This window comes from Eriocheir sinensis, chromosome 66 (assembly GCF_024679095.1).
Source record: "Eriocheir sinensis breed Jianghai 21 chromosome 66, ASM2467909v1, whole genome shotgun sequence".
Classification (NCBI taxonomy): domain Eukaryota; kingdom Metazoa; phylum Arthropoda; class Malacostraca; order Decapoda; family Varunidae; genus Eriocheir; species Eriocheir sinensis.
The window spans coordinates 662,908-677,848 of NC_066574.1; the positions used below are offsets into that span (position 1 = coordinate 662,908).

Consider the following 14,941-nt stretch of genomic DNA (forward strand, 5'->3'; position numbering starts at 1 on the left):
AGTTTTTGAAATGGCGCCATGTCTACGACAACTCTGCCGACGGATCGGCCGGTTGTCATAAATAGTCTTGATGACAGTCTTGCAGACCGTCGCCGATTCTCGGCAAGACTGTCCGTGAACTGGTTGGCCGACCAGCTGCCCAATAGTTGCCAAGGAGTTGGCCAACGGCCTTCCCTACGGTCTTCGCGACTGCTTTGGCGGCAACCTTGGCAGCGGTCGCCGAATTCTACCCATAGTTTTAAAAATATATTCTGGCCTTAGAAATTTGCCCAGCACTTTCCTTTGTATGGTTCCTGAGGTATATAGACTATAATGGGCGCGACTTTCCGTTGTGTCATTCAACCCAAGAGAAAGGCACCAGTAGTGCGTCCGTCCTGTGATAGCTCCCAAATTTGTACCAGTGAAACGGAACCATGCCCATAAGTTGTTGTGCTTGGGATTGGAAAATGGAAATGGAAAGCTTCTGATGGACGCAGCGAAGGTAGTCGAGGCCAGTAAGATAATGAAAAACAAGAAGAAATGGCTGCAGCGATGCATGTGGGCTCGCCCCTGTCTGCTCCGCAGGACGCAGTATGGCATTTATTTTTAAATTAATGGCGTGTTTATTTGTGCTACCAAACCTTCAAATGTCTTTCTTCGTGTTACTTTTTATGTTCGTCATTTATTTATCTTCCATTATAATTATCTCCTTTTTTGTCCACTTATCTATTTGGTTTGTCTAAACTGGATATTTCTCTACCTGGCGTTGATACTAATACTAATCAAATAATATAAACACGAATCTGGTCTTATTACCAAACAACTTTAAATTTTCATTTATACATCTTTCCTGCGGTTACAACATGGATAAGTATGTATTAACATAACAGCGTTCACCCTTTAGTGCAACAACAACTGGCAGAAGAGTAGACGGAAAAAGTGGAGGAGGAGAAAGCAGAAGCGGAGGAGGAAGAGGATGAAAACGACAATTTCAAGCATTTCTCTGGCCATTTTTCACGAATATTCTATTGAGCATTGTACCCTTGATATACAGACCAATATTCGTTTCCATGAGGTGCTTTACAGTATTCATAAGGCAGGAAAGTAGTCGAGTAAACTCCAAGTCGGCGATATCCAATGAAAGTCAGTGAGTAATGGCCTGCTTCATAAGTCTGAGGAAAGCGAGGTGAGGAAAGGCGGGTAATTGTTAAGGGAGGAAAGCGGCAATGACAGAAGACAAGGAGAGAGAGAGAGAGAGAGAGAGAGAGAGAGAGAGAGAGAGAGAGAGAGAGAGAGAGAGAGAGAGAGATTTCTTCAGCTGAACATAATACTTTATGCTACCGTTTCTGGCAGTAGGCTAAGGTTAGCAAGTTTGGACTAGTTCTTATTACTGTTGAGGCAGTACTGTATGTAATGCATTCACTTGGGAGTGTTCATCGAATTGTTTAGTGCTTCTGTGTGTTATGCTGTAGTAAAAACCTTACTTGGCTGTGGTAATCCGTAGAGATTCAACTTTTTTTGGTACACTGGGATATGTGAGTCTCACTGGTTTACTTAAATATTTAGGTTTTATGTCGTTGTATTCACATCGATTACACTTTATATATATATATATATATATATATATATATATATATATATCTATATATATATATATATATATATCTATATATATATAAGGGCAGACGATTTACACACACACACACACACACACACACACACACACACACACACACGTACATACATACATACATACGTGCGCGCGCACGACCATTCGTTGTCATGCCTCTTGTTGTTTTGCCTATATGTGCCGTTGGCCAAATCGGCTACAACCTGGTGCTTACATGAGAAACAGAGCAGCTCTAATGTAACACACTACCTATTAAACATGTTACTCAACCTTTCTGCGCCTTCTATCGCTTGGTTACTAAACCAGTCCCATCCTCGCGACATGTGGTATTCTTAAAGACATGCGCCCAATCAATTTACATACATATTTACTAGCTCAGATTGTTTTTTGTAGTATTTGCAATTATGTGAGCATACAGAGTCAGAGCCCGTTTAACAAGACAGCCCAGTGGCATGACTAGAAAGATAGAAGCCCACGGGAAAAAACGAGAGAAGGAACATTCATATGTGGGGTTAGCTAAGCTAGTAGAGTCCTGAGGAGCTGATTCCAATTAAAATAAAAAATAGAGGTCAGGTCATAAGTCTGTTACTTACTTATTTTTATCATGGAAAAAACGCAACATAATAGATTGGAAAGGAGTTTGTGAAAGTAAATCCTTGATGGAAGTTTTCCAGGAATGCTAAAATTGTCAAAGAGATGAAGGAGGAATTCCGGGCTGCCAGATGAACTGAAACATCTCTATAAGTTTAACCTTTCAGACACACTACTGAACACATAATATGGTTGTGAGAAAAACGATAAGTAGTGATATTCAGAGAATCTACTATGGAAATTGATTTAGAAACAGAAGCTTATAAGCATTGGTCAGGGTCAGCACGACTCTACAACTCCAACCGTCACAGGTAGGATGGCAATAAGAGACGCCGAGCATAAATACAGATTGTAATACTCCGTTTTATAAATTTCAGACATAACCTGTTGAATTAAGGAAAACCACCGGAGTAGGTAGGAAGACACCTACCGAAACGGGCGTAAGTCACTCTCGGTGAGGTTTATACGGGGAAGCGAGGTAGGTGCTGCAAGCCCACCAAAGACCCTTCCCGTGTCCTCACTTTCCTTTTCCCTATTGCCTCATTAATACCAGAGAGTAGTTCAGCACGCTCTCTAAAGACATATTATCTTACTTTCCAAACTACACTACATACACACTACACACATCCCACTTCTTCTTCTTCAAAAAAAAAAAAAAAAAAAAATCAAAATTATATTTGGCATGTACAAACAGCCTCGGAGTCCCCGTCGGGTATGGGTGGCATGCACAAATGCCCTCACAGCGGACTCCACACATCTCTACTTTATTCCCTCCTACTATCTCTATCTTAAATTTCAATCAAAAGCTGGATATTGCGTCTAGGAATGCAGTGAAATCACATGCTCTCGTGCCCACGACCTTGACTCTTCAGAGTTTTCCACCATATGACAAAGACTTCATTGTCATTCTATTACTAAGTACGTCTGTGCTGTTTATCTCTCACCTAACACTACCTTTCACTACTTGAACTCTGGAGTGAAGCGCATCTTGACTTACTCTCAGTTCACTGATCTCCATCTTAGGAGATTTCAATGTTCACCACCAGCTTTGACTTTCATACTCTTTCACTGACCAGCCTGGTGGACAAACCTAGAACTTTGCTCTCCGTAATGATCTAGATCAGTTGGTTCAGCACCCTACACGTAATCCCGACCGTCTTGGAGGCATTCCTAACCTTTAACACTTCGGCATTCTCTGTTAAATTGTTCTCTCCGTTCGACTCCTCCGATGACAAATATATTTTAGCATTCTATCCTATCGTTCCTGTACAGCCACTGGACCCACCGAAGGGGCGCTGCTTTTGGCATTTTGCTTCAGCTCGGTGGGACGACCTAAGGATGTACTTTTCCGATTTCCCGTGGTATGATTACTGCTGCCAGGAGAGAGACCCCCCCTGTGTGTAACCAGCACATCATTGAGGTGATTTTTTCTGAAATGAAGGCACACATTCCATGCTCTTTCTGTACCCCGCATGCTAAAAAGCCTTGGTTCAACACACTTGTTCTCGTGCTATCAAAGATAGAGAGGCGGTTAACAAAAGATACCGTCCTTTAGCTTTACTGTCCTGTCTTTTTATAGCTTTTGAATTATTCATTAACCGGAAGATTCTTAATCATCTCTCCACTTCCGACCTTATTATCTGATCGCCGGTATGGGTTTTGCAAGTGGCGTTCCACTGGTGATCTTGCTCCTGGTCATCCTCACTTTCGCTTTTAACAGAGTCTGGCACAAATTTATACTTTCCAAACTACGTTCCTACGGACTATCCATCTCTCTGTACTTTCATCTCCTTTTTCCTTTCTGGCCGATCTATCTCTATTGGCTGGGAGTTAGCCTGTGAGGCAGGCTGGGAGTTAGCCTGTGAGGCAGGCTGGGAGTTTGCCTGTGAGGAAGGCTGGGGGTTAGCCTGTGAGACAGGCTGGGGGTTAGCCAGTGAGGCAGGCTGAGAGTTAAACTGTGAGTCAGGTAACGCGTCCTCCCGTGAAGCAGGAGGGTCGTTGAGAGGGTGCACAGTCTCGGTGGAGGGCCTCTCCACCATCGATAGTGGAAATAGGTCGCTCTGCTGTTTAATACGAATGCCCACTGGGGAAATACACAGCATGAAAAATATTGATTTGCCTGGTTTTGTTGTAGTTTGTCCACTTGTGATATTTGTGAGCTGTGAGTGAAATATATAAACAGTAAGCAAGTTGAACCTCTCTACGAGCTATTTTGCTGCTGCGGCGGCGAGCGGCGGCGGGCTGACGACAGGCATTGAAAAGTCAATCATTCAGGGATTTATTGCTCCTTTACTATTTCTGTAATAAACAATATCATATTTTGTCCAGGACTAAGCAGTCAGCGTCTCGAAATTAGTAGACTACCCTCTCGTGAATAATCTCCGAGGACCCTTCAGAACTGCAGGTTTTTTCGGAGTACCGAATTCTTGGAACTGATCATAGGCTTGTTTTTTTTAACAATCAAGCTTCATGTCAGGTCAAGACGAATGTCGAGATGCATCAGTACTGTGTTCCATCTCGGGAGGTTGAAATACTTGCCATGTGCTCATAAAAATGTGCAGTGACAGTCTCAAATACGTTCAATGTGCTCAGTACCCTTGACGACCCTGTAGAACTGTGGGATACTTTTAAACTCGAGACTCTTCGAGCTGACACCGATTGGACTGGAGGGCGCCCAAGATATAGGAGTGGATTTTCCTCGTTTGAGACGTTGGAGAATTTCGAGGAGAGCCGTGCTGCCAGAGTTGTTGGAAATCGCGACCAATATATGGCTCTGTCACATAGGACTACAGCCCTCCTGAGAAGAGACAAGGCTAGGTATGTCAGGGGTATTGCTGAAGAAGCCAAAGGTCATATAAATGCGAATGACCCTAGACCTGTACACCGAGACCTGAGTAAGCTCCGCTCCGAGCCTCCTTCTCAAATGAGCGCTATCCGAGCAGCTAATGGTTACCTCGTGTCTGACATAGATAGGCAGAGGACTCGTTCGACTGAATACTTTGAGCAGTTGTATACGGCGACCCCCTCGTGTGGGCAGCTTCCAGTTGCCGGGTTGCAGGTTGCGGATGGTGATCCACCAGACGAAAGCCCACCCTCTCTTGACAAGGTCAGAAAGGCTGTAGCTAAAAAGCTGAGGGGTGGAGAGGCACCTGTTATCTGTAACATCAGTGCGGAGCTGTTCAAAGCTGGAGGTGAGGCCAGGATCCGCGGGTTGCATGCGATATTGACAGGCGTATAGCAATCTGGTTTCATTTCTCGTGACTGGAAGAGGGGGTTGTTCGTCACTATCTGGAAAGGGAACGGTCAGGACTGCAACAATTAAGTGGTATTACACTGAATAATCTGCCAGGCAAGGCGTTTACCCACCTATTGCTGATGCGGATTCGCTGCCAGCTGCTGAAGCTGCAGAGACCTGAGGAGTCTGGGTTCACGCCTGGTAAGTCGACAATTGACCGTATCCTAGCGCTTCGCGTACTGGTGAAGAACCGCCGACGTGAATTTCGACCTGGGATGCTTGCAGCCGATGTCAATCTCAAGAAGGCGTTTGATTCAATGCATCGCGAGGCACTCTGGTGTATGCGACTCCAAGAGATTCCTGAAAGTACTATTGGTTTGCTGACTGACTTATATTCTGGGACGGAGAGTGCTGTGAAGTGTTGGGGAGGGGGGGAGTTCCAGCTTTTTTACCGTGAACCCAGGAGTGAGGAAGGACTGTCCCCTTGCCTCATCGCTTTCCGGCAATTGTATGGACTGGGTACTAGGCAGAGCTGTGAACCAGAGTCAGTGCGCAGTATATATTGGCAATACCAAAGTCACTGGCCATGTTCTTACCGAATATGCAGTAATCCTTGCTGAGTCGCTGGATGTTCTGGTGATGCCTCTCGTGGCACTGCAGGAGGCTTCGTGGTGCAGTGGTTAGCACACTCGGCTCACAACCGAGAGAGCCCGGGTTCGATTCCCGGGCGGAGTGGAAATTTTTTTGCGGCTTTTCCGATACCCTACGCCCCTGTCCACCCAGCAATGAATGGGTACCTGGTATTAATCGGGGGTTGTCCCGTCTCCTGGGATCTGTTCCTTTCTCCTATAATTTCTTCTCCTCCTGTCTCTCTCCGGCATATGACCACTGATGTTGCGCCGACTAAACGAAACTTTCCAACTTTCGTGGCACTGCACTATCGGGGGAAACCCTTAGACCTTCAGGTCTCTTGGGCCACGACCAAGATACAGGTGTTTGGAGGCTTGCTAGATGAAACAGTACAGTCTGTTCATGCGTTTGGCGAGGGCATTAATATCTTGGATAATTTCATGTACCTTTTTAGCTTAATTCTGAACAACGGTGTGTCTCTCGAGGAAATCTTATGGCGTAGTCTGCGGCGGTATGGACTCACTCAGTACGAGTATATAGCGTTGTCGATACCTGTATAGAAGGACAAAGGTCCGGATCTTCAGGTCCGTTGTTTTCCTGTCTTACTTTAAGGCTGTGAGACATGGACACTAAATGGGGAACTGGAGAGGCGGATGGATGTCTTTGCTAATAAGTGCCTATAGAGACTCATGAGATATCGCTGGAATGACTTTGTGTCACACCAGCAATTACAGCGTAAGGCTGATTCAACGTGTATTACCCACATAGTCCGTCAACGCCACCTTCGGTTATACGGACACGTGGCACGTTACCCAGAAGCTGACCGTACTCATCGGATTGTTTATGTAAGAGATAATCTTGAGTGGAGTAGGCCAAGGCGACGTCCGCATAATTCGTGGCTTGAGCAAGTCTATTGATCCTGCTAGGAGGTATTAAGGTTGAGAAGGGGACCTGCATGGAGACTTGCCCGGAAGAACCCCCTACCTTGGCGTCGAAGGGTGGGCGAGGCGCCTCCCCCCCCCCCCCTCGGCGTATGCCCTCTTTGATTGATTGTAAAGCAAGTGAGATATCATCTTTGCGCAACGAACCATATGATAAATTTCTCATCTTTTAACATGTTCGCGTCCGAGTGAAACTGATCGAATATTTTAATATAATGTGGACATATCCAAATTGTGTATGATCGACAACACGTTTACAACGATAAAAGATGGTACAAATACGAAATGTTAACCAATAAACAAAAATGCACCATTTTTTCAACACTGTTGTAGAACGAGAATAGAATAACTCCCACCATCAATAGGTCGATTTATTTAAGAACAAATTACTCGCTAAGGCAGAAATGCAAAGTCTTTGTGGCCAGTAAATGTAGGGTTAATGACTTAACATCTGGTCTGGACCATAGGCTTTGTCAATTGTGAAGATCTATGTAAGCATCTCTCTCTCTCTCTCTCTCTCTCTCTCTCTCTCTCTCTCTCTCTCTCTCTCTCTCTCTCTCTCTCTCTGATGTCGATTTATTTAATTTGTCTTAATATTCTCGATGTTTCTTGTCTCCCTCTCCTTTTCCCCTGCCCCATGCTCCATGCCTCTATGTCCTTGATGTTTTCCTCCTCATTCCTCCTTGGAGTATATACTTCAGCAGTATAAAAAATTCGCCCTCAATCAATTCCACTCACCTTTCCCCTTGCAGCTCCTGGACAAGGACTCTTCCCGGCGCCTTGGCATCCCCTTCAGTCCCTATGGAGAAATCACGGTACACCCCTTCTTCAAGTACATTGACTGGAATAAGATCGAGAGGAAGGAAGTTGAAACGCCTTACAAACCTAGATTGGTGAGTACTTAATGAAGGATATAAATACTTTTTAAACCTTCAGTGTCGAAAATTAATTGTAGAAATTGGGAAAAAATTGTCTGTTTAAAAGAACTTAAGGTGTCGTTAATCCTCTACATATACCTAGAAGATAAGATAAAATATTTCTGAAGTATCTTAGATATGTATAAATGAGAGAAATGAAAATAAAACTGAGATCAAAACTGATGTCCCTCTTCTTGTTTGCAGCGTCACATACTGGACGTGCAGTATTTCGACCCTCTGTTTACGAAGCGACATGCCGCCATCACGCCCATCGACGAGAGTATCCTGGCTACCATGGACCAAAAGCCCTTCAAGGACTTCTCGTACACAAACCCTAACATAACGGATTGAAAAATCTCGATCGAGCGAGATAATGGGTGAGGCGAGGTTTGGATTATCAGGACTACTCAGGACACATGGACAGAGATGCGTCCCGTGGAGTAAATTTTAAGCCAGTCAGTGGTAAGAGATGTCACTAAGTTGGAGATAGCATGAGCAGACATAAACGTGATCCCTGCATCGTGACAAAATCTTAGCCACTAAGGCGGACACGACGGCCCTAGCTAATTTATCACTCCTTCATCCTTGGTAGCATGGACTGAGACAAGAGAAGTAAAGTATTTTCTTAGCCAAACATTGTTATGAATAGGTAATATCATTAAAATAGACACGGACTGAAGCTGGTGAATCATTTTCCCTTTGCCGCTCCCTTCCTTTTACCTCCACTACAGCACATCCACCCACAGCATCCCTAGCATCTGCCTTACCATCTGTTTTTTTCTGGCTGTGCGGAACGGGTATTTCCGCTTGCTGTCCAGTATAAAAGGGCTCATTATTTTACTTAAGGAGGGAAAATGACGAACTAAGGCTCTTCGGTCTCAAGTCAGTAGGAAATCTGCTTGTATATACTAGATTTCACATCCTTACAGGATGTTGAGTAAGGGACAAAAGGTTCTTTAAAAAGTTTCTATCCCGTGGTCATCTGATTCCTAGTGAATGGAACTTTTTGCACTCTATCTATATTGCTCACGCTTTCCTTAAATTCAGTAACGCTAAGAGAATATATAAGAATAAAAGATCCCTCGTGTAACTCAAGGAAATGAGTTATGTAGGCAATGCATTAGCTTACACACACACTACTTTGATGTGTGTGGCATAAGGGACATAATATTAAGTGTCGCTGCTACTGAAGGGGTCAGTCACTCCTGTGGTGACGTTTCGTTGGCTGAGTAAAACCTGTGGTGGTGGTTGAGAGAGTCAACAACACAGAGTAGTAGCCTCGAGGATTTGGATTATGTCAAGAAGGATTAGTTGTGGTGTGGCATTACATAACTCGAGCTACATGTTCTCTGCCTTGGATTATTTAATCTTTTAGACATTAATGAATTGTCCTGAAGACTGAGAGTTCTTTGGGATTCTGGCAAGTTTTCAGCGAATGCGGAAAGCGACGGGATTGAGAAGTTAAGTGAATGCTGGTAACAGAGAAGCATCACCCACCGACTTTTATGACACGTCGGGTAAAATTCTTTCTCGAGTCATATTCCGCGTCTGGGTCAGTTTTATAATCTTTGTGGTGGTGTGGTGGGAACACCGTGAACACCGCAAAGCAGTCACCATAGAGGAAATATAAAGGGGAGGGCGACACGATATACACATTGTAATATTTTCCCGTACTGCTCTCGAGGCTGAGTGCGATCTTTTCTGGAACATGACAACCATTTCAATCTCAGTCCCGGATATAACCAAACTTGCTTCATACGGTGGCAATGGGCAACGGAGGCCGTGATATAGGGGTGGAGAATGCAGGCACCCAGGAAAATGATAACAGACTTCTTGTTGCCATAATAAGTGTATTAATTTAAAGTTGCTTGTAAAGACATCGGAACTAGGGTTGCTGGTAAATCAAAATAACGCATATATAAAAAAAATCATCAAAATCCTGGATTAGAAAAGAGATCGTCCATATAACCGCAGCAAAGAAAGCATCCACAGTACAGCATGCGACGCGAAGCAGCATTCCTGTTACCCTCCCTTGTCGTACACTTGTTTTAATTGGCATTAATATTTTTTTCTTCATCTTGATCCTAATAATATGAGCAGCAGGGTCGCAGAATGTATCGACGGTGATTTACATTTGCTCTGTTCAAATAATCTGTTTAATAGACTATGAAGGTGACGTGATGTGGTAATATTTTACGTAACTCTACATATTTTCCTCCTCTCTCAAGGCCCGGGACCACGTCTTGACTTCTGTGTCGTCAAAGACTTCGGTCCACAGTAGAAGATAGTTTATGTAATTATATAGCAATACATTTTCATGGTACGCATGCGTTTCCATTTCCTACACTATAGTATATACTAGAGAGGTATGGATAAAAAAAAAGTGACTAAGAATGAAATGGGAAGGTAAGGAAGCGAATAACATGAAAATATGAGAGAGAGAGAGAGAGAGAGAGAGAGAGAGAGAGAGAGAGAGAGAGAGAGAGAGAGAGAGAGAGAGAGAGAGATTTACATAGATTTACATAGATTTACATAAAAAATCAGACCACACAGACCCTACAGTAATTCTACTCTATATACTTTCCTCCACTCTCAAGGCTCGAGACCACGTCTTGAATTCTGTGTCGTCAAAGACTTCGGTCCACAGTAGAATATAGTTTATGTAATTATATAGCAATACATTTTCATGGTACACATGCGTTTCCATTATCTACACTATATATACTAGAGAGGTATGGAGAAAAAAGTGACTAATTATGAAATGGGAGGCTAAGGAAGTTAATAACATGAACAACTGAGAGAGAGAGAGAGAGAGAGAGAGAGAGAGAGAGAGAGAGAGAGAGAGAGAGAGAGAGAGAGAGAGAGAGAGAGAGAGAGATTCACATAAAAATTCAGACCACACAGACCCTATGGTCCAGACTAGGTGGTTTGTCCTCAAATCAAAGTGATTCTACATTAGTCAGATAGCTCCAAAACTTTGCATTTCTACTTTAATAAATATTAAGTCGAAGGAAGTGTCAGTCGAACTTGTTTTTAAAGGAGTCAGTCGTATTGCACTTGACCACTGAAGGTGGGAGCTTATTCCATTATCGCACTACAACGTTGATGAAGTAAAATTTGGTGCAGTCTGAATTTAAGTTTTGTGCCAATATTTCTCGTTCGCAAAGTGTCATCGATCATAAACAATATTGATTTGTCCACCTTCGTAAAGCCGTTAAGTATTTTAAAACATTCGAACAGTTTTCCTCGGAGGCGACGTTTTTCAAAAGAGAACATGTTAAGGGTTGAAAGCCTTTCGTCGTAAGGTTTGTTGCGCAAGGAAGAGGTCATTTTTGTTGATCGACGTTGAACACCTTCTAATTTAGCAATGTCCTTTGCATGGTGGGAAGACCAAAACTGTACCACATATTCCAAATGGGTTCTGACTAGAATATTGTGAAGCGGAAGTATTACATCTTTATTTTTTTTAATAAAAAAAGGTTTCTTTTAATGAAGCCCGCTTTATTTGTGCATCGATGCATTGCTGTGAGGATATGAGGTTTGATGCGATTTTGACACATATCCTTGACGCATTGAACGCTTTTGAGTTATTTTTTTTTACAACAAAGGAGACGGCTCAAGGGCAACAAAAAAGAGTGTAGAAAAAAAGCCCGCTACTCAGCGCTCCCACAACAGAAAAAAGTAAAGAGTGGCCAAAAGAGAGGTCAATTTCAGGTGGAGAGCTGTCTTGATACACACTTCTTGAAAGAGGTCAAGTCAAAGGTAGGATGGAATGCAAACGAAGGAAGGCTGTTCCAGAGTATACCAGTGTAAGGGATGAAAGAGTGAAGATGCTGGTTAACTCTTGCATAAGGGATGAGCTAGAGTAGAAAATCGAGTGCAGTGGGGACGCGGCAGTGGGGGAGGCATATAGTTAGCATGTTTCGAGAGCGTGAAAATATCTATAGAATATAGAAAGAGAGGCAACATGGCGGCGGAAATTAAGAGGTAGAAGACTATCAGTAAGAGGGGTAGAGCTGATGAGAGGAAGAGCTTTACGGCCATAGTACTAGTCTTCCCCTTTCCCTTCCCATTCCCATCCACAAAGGCACCGTCCCCTTCCCGTCCCCGGGGGAGATATGCGGGCCAGACCAAGACCAATCTGCACGTTATAATAATGTTGGCGGCAATTTCAAACCAAAAGTTATGGAAAACGAGATAAATAATGCATTTTTCACACACCATTGTATGCATATCCATTATATATCATATGATAAAAAAAGATAGTGTAGTTAATCTACAGGTAAATAACAAGTAACACAGATAAGTTAATTTATGAGACAGGTTGGTATCCATGACTCGTCACACACATGCGGGCAGCCACACCGGGTTGCCAGGTCGTGTCATTTAAGCCATTTTTTGGCTTAAATCTCGGTGCCCTCCAACAAATGCCCCTTTTTATGGTATATGTTAAGTGTTGCCATAAAAATGCCATATTTAGTCATCAATCTGCCATTTTCTGCCATTTTTTGGGACAATTATAAAGGAATCTTCAGGAAAAAAAATTACTTCTTGTACAATATGAAACTTCATAGAACAAAGTGTAGTAGTATCTCACCAATGTTTATATCTTTCATGATAGTTTAATCAAAGACATACAGCACACCCCATTTTCTCTAATTATGGGTGAGGCAGCTGATGTTTCATTTACTAAACACTTGCGCATGAGTGAAAGATACTTCAAGGAGATATGTCAAAAAAACTTTTTAGCATTACTTCCATTTACCTCCTGCACATCATCATCACATTTCTCAGGCATAAAATCCTACTATGATGATCAAAATATCCCACTGAGTAATATTGTTGGGCTAGTACTGATGGGGCATCAAGTCGGTGCTGCTGTATGTTTACAATCAAACTGTAAAAAAAAAAAATATATATATATATATATATATATATATATATATATATATATATATATATATATATATATATATATATATATATTAACTACAGCAAAGTTTGCAATATAATTTCAGTCATGAAATTATTGATACTTTTAAATATATTTCCTTCTATAATAACAAGTAGAACACTATTTATTTATGAAATATACGAAGGGGAAGTTGAAGATGTCCTGCTTCTCACCCCGCGTAGTTAACACTTTTTCGACCCCGTCCGCTCTCTCTCGAGGTAGTATTTATCCCCAACCACGCGTGAAGATTTAATACTGCGGTTCACAGCGAAGGGAAAGGGGATTGGGGAAATCAAGACTACGGCCGTTAGACTGTCCAAGAGAGCTTTGTGAGTGGAGTCCCCCCACTGTGCGGGGGAGAAGAACTGCATGGCGGAGACGATACAGAACGCCCAACCACGAGGAAGCTGATTTAGTGAGAAAAGAACTGTAAAGTTTCCAGTTAAGATTTTGAGCAAAGGATAGACCAAAGATGTTTAGTGTTGAAGAAGCTGACTGCTGAGTGTTGTTAAAGAGTAGGGGAGAGGTGTTTGGTTGTGTCGAGTTGACAGGTGGAGAAATTAAGTTTTTGAGGCATTGAAGGACACAAGGTTCCTTTTACTCCAATCAAAACTTATAGAAGGGTCTGAGGTTAAGCGTTCTGCAGCCTCCAGTCTGGAGTCTTGTAATTCCTGTTGAGAGCGTCTTCTGTTCAAAGAAGTTGAATAATGCAGAGTGGAGTCAGCAGTGCATGAGTGGATAGGACAGTTTGTTATGGAAAGAAGATCATTGATGAATAACAGGAACAGAGTGGGTGATAGGACAGAGCCCTGTGGGACACCACTGTTGATAGGTTTAGAGGACGAACAGTGACCGTCTACCACAGCAGAGATGGAACGGCTGGAAAGGAAACTGAAAATAAAGGAACAGAGAGAAGGATAGAAACCGTAAGAGGGCAGTTAAGAAAGCAAAGAGTTGTGTCAAACTCTATGGAATGCTTTCGATATGTCTAGCGCAACTGGGAAAGTTTTACCGAAAGGGCTAAGAGAGGATGACCAATAGTCAGTTAAGAGAGTAAGAAGATCACCAGTAGAACACCCCTTGCAAAACCCATACTGGCGATCAGATAGAAGGTCAGCAGTGGAGAGGTGTTTTTGAATCTTCCGTTTAAGGATTGATTCAAAAGCTTTAGATAAACAGGAAAATAAAGCAACAGAGCGGTAGTTTGAGGTATTGAAACGGTCACCCTTCTTATGCACAGGCTGTATGAAGGCGTACTTCCAGCAAGAAGTGGAATGGAGGCATACATTCCACGTACTTTCTCTACTCCCATGCTAAAAAGTCTTGGTTTAATCACGCTTGTTCTCGTGCTATCAAAGATAGAGAGGCAGCTCACAAAAGGTTCGAGAACCTTCGAACTCCTACTAACCATGATCTGTACATTTCCGCACGGAATCGTGCCAAATCTATTCTCCGACTTCCCCAAAACTCCTTCATCTATAGAAAATGTCAACACCTTGCTTTCTATAATTCTTCCAGAGACTTCTGGCATCTAGCCAAAAATATCTCCTCCAATTTCACTTCTTCCTCTTTCCCTCCTCTCCTTAACCCTGACGGCAACACTGCCGTCTCATCTATCTCTAAGGCTGAACTCTTCTCTCAAACTTTCTGTAACAACTCCACTGTGGACGATTCTGGGCATATTCCTCCTACTCATCCCCCCTCTGACTCTTTCATGCCTGTTATAAAGATTCTTAAGAATGATGTCCTCTATGCCCTCTCTGGCCTCAACTCTCAGAAGGCTTATGGACCTGATGGAGTGCCTCCTATTGTCCATAAAAACTGTGCTTCTGTGCTGACACCCTGCCTGGTCAAACTCTTTCGTCTCTGCCTATCAACATTTACCTTTCCTTCCTGCTGGAAGTACGCCTTCGTACAGCCTGTGCCTAAGAAGGGTCACCGTTGCAATCCCTCAAACTACCGCCCTATAGCTTTACTTTCCTGTCTATCTCTGCTGTGGTAGACGGTCACTGTTCTTCTCCTAAACCTATCAAAAGTGGTGATTCACAAGGCTCTGTTCTATCA

General features: G+C 43.0%; 1 protein-coding gene across 2 annotated transcripts in view; it reads left to right on the forward strand.

The window, feature by feature from the left end:
- Nucleotides 1–10,246, forward strand: part of LOC126987679 (putative protein kinase C delta type homolog) — a 158,699-nt gene extending 148,453 nt beyond the window's left edge. For both annotated transcript variants that reach the window (XM_050844804.1, XM_050844805.1), the window contains exons 8-9: nucleotides 7,759–7,899; nucleotides 8,128–10,246. In XM_050844804.1, the coding sequence (XP_050700761.1) occupies nucleotides 7,759–7,899; nucleotides 8,128–8,274 (288 nt within the window). In that variant the 3' untranslated portion in view covers nucleotides 8,275–10,246. The remainder of the gene's footprint in view (nucleotides 1–7,758; nucleotides 7,900–8,127) is intronic.
- The last annotated feature ends 4,695 nt before the right edge of the window (nucleotides 10,247–14,941 follow it).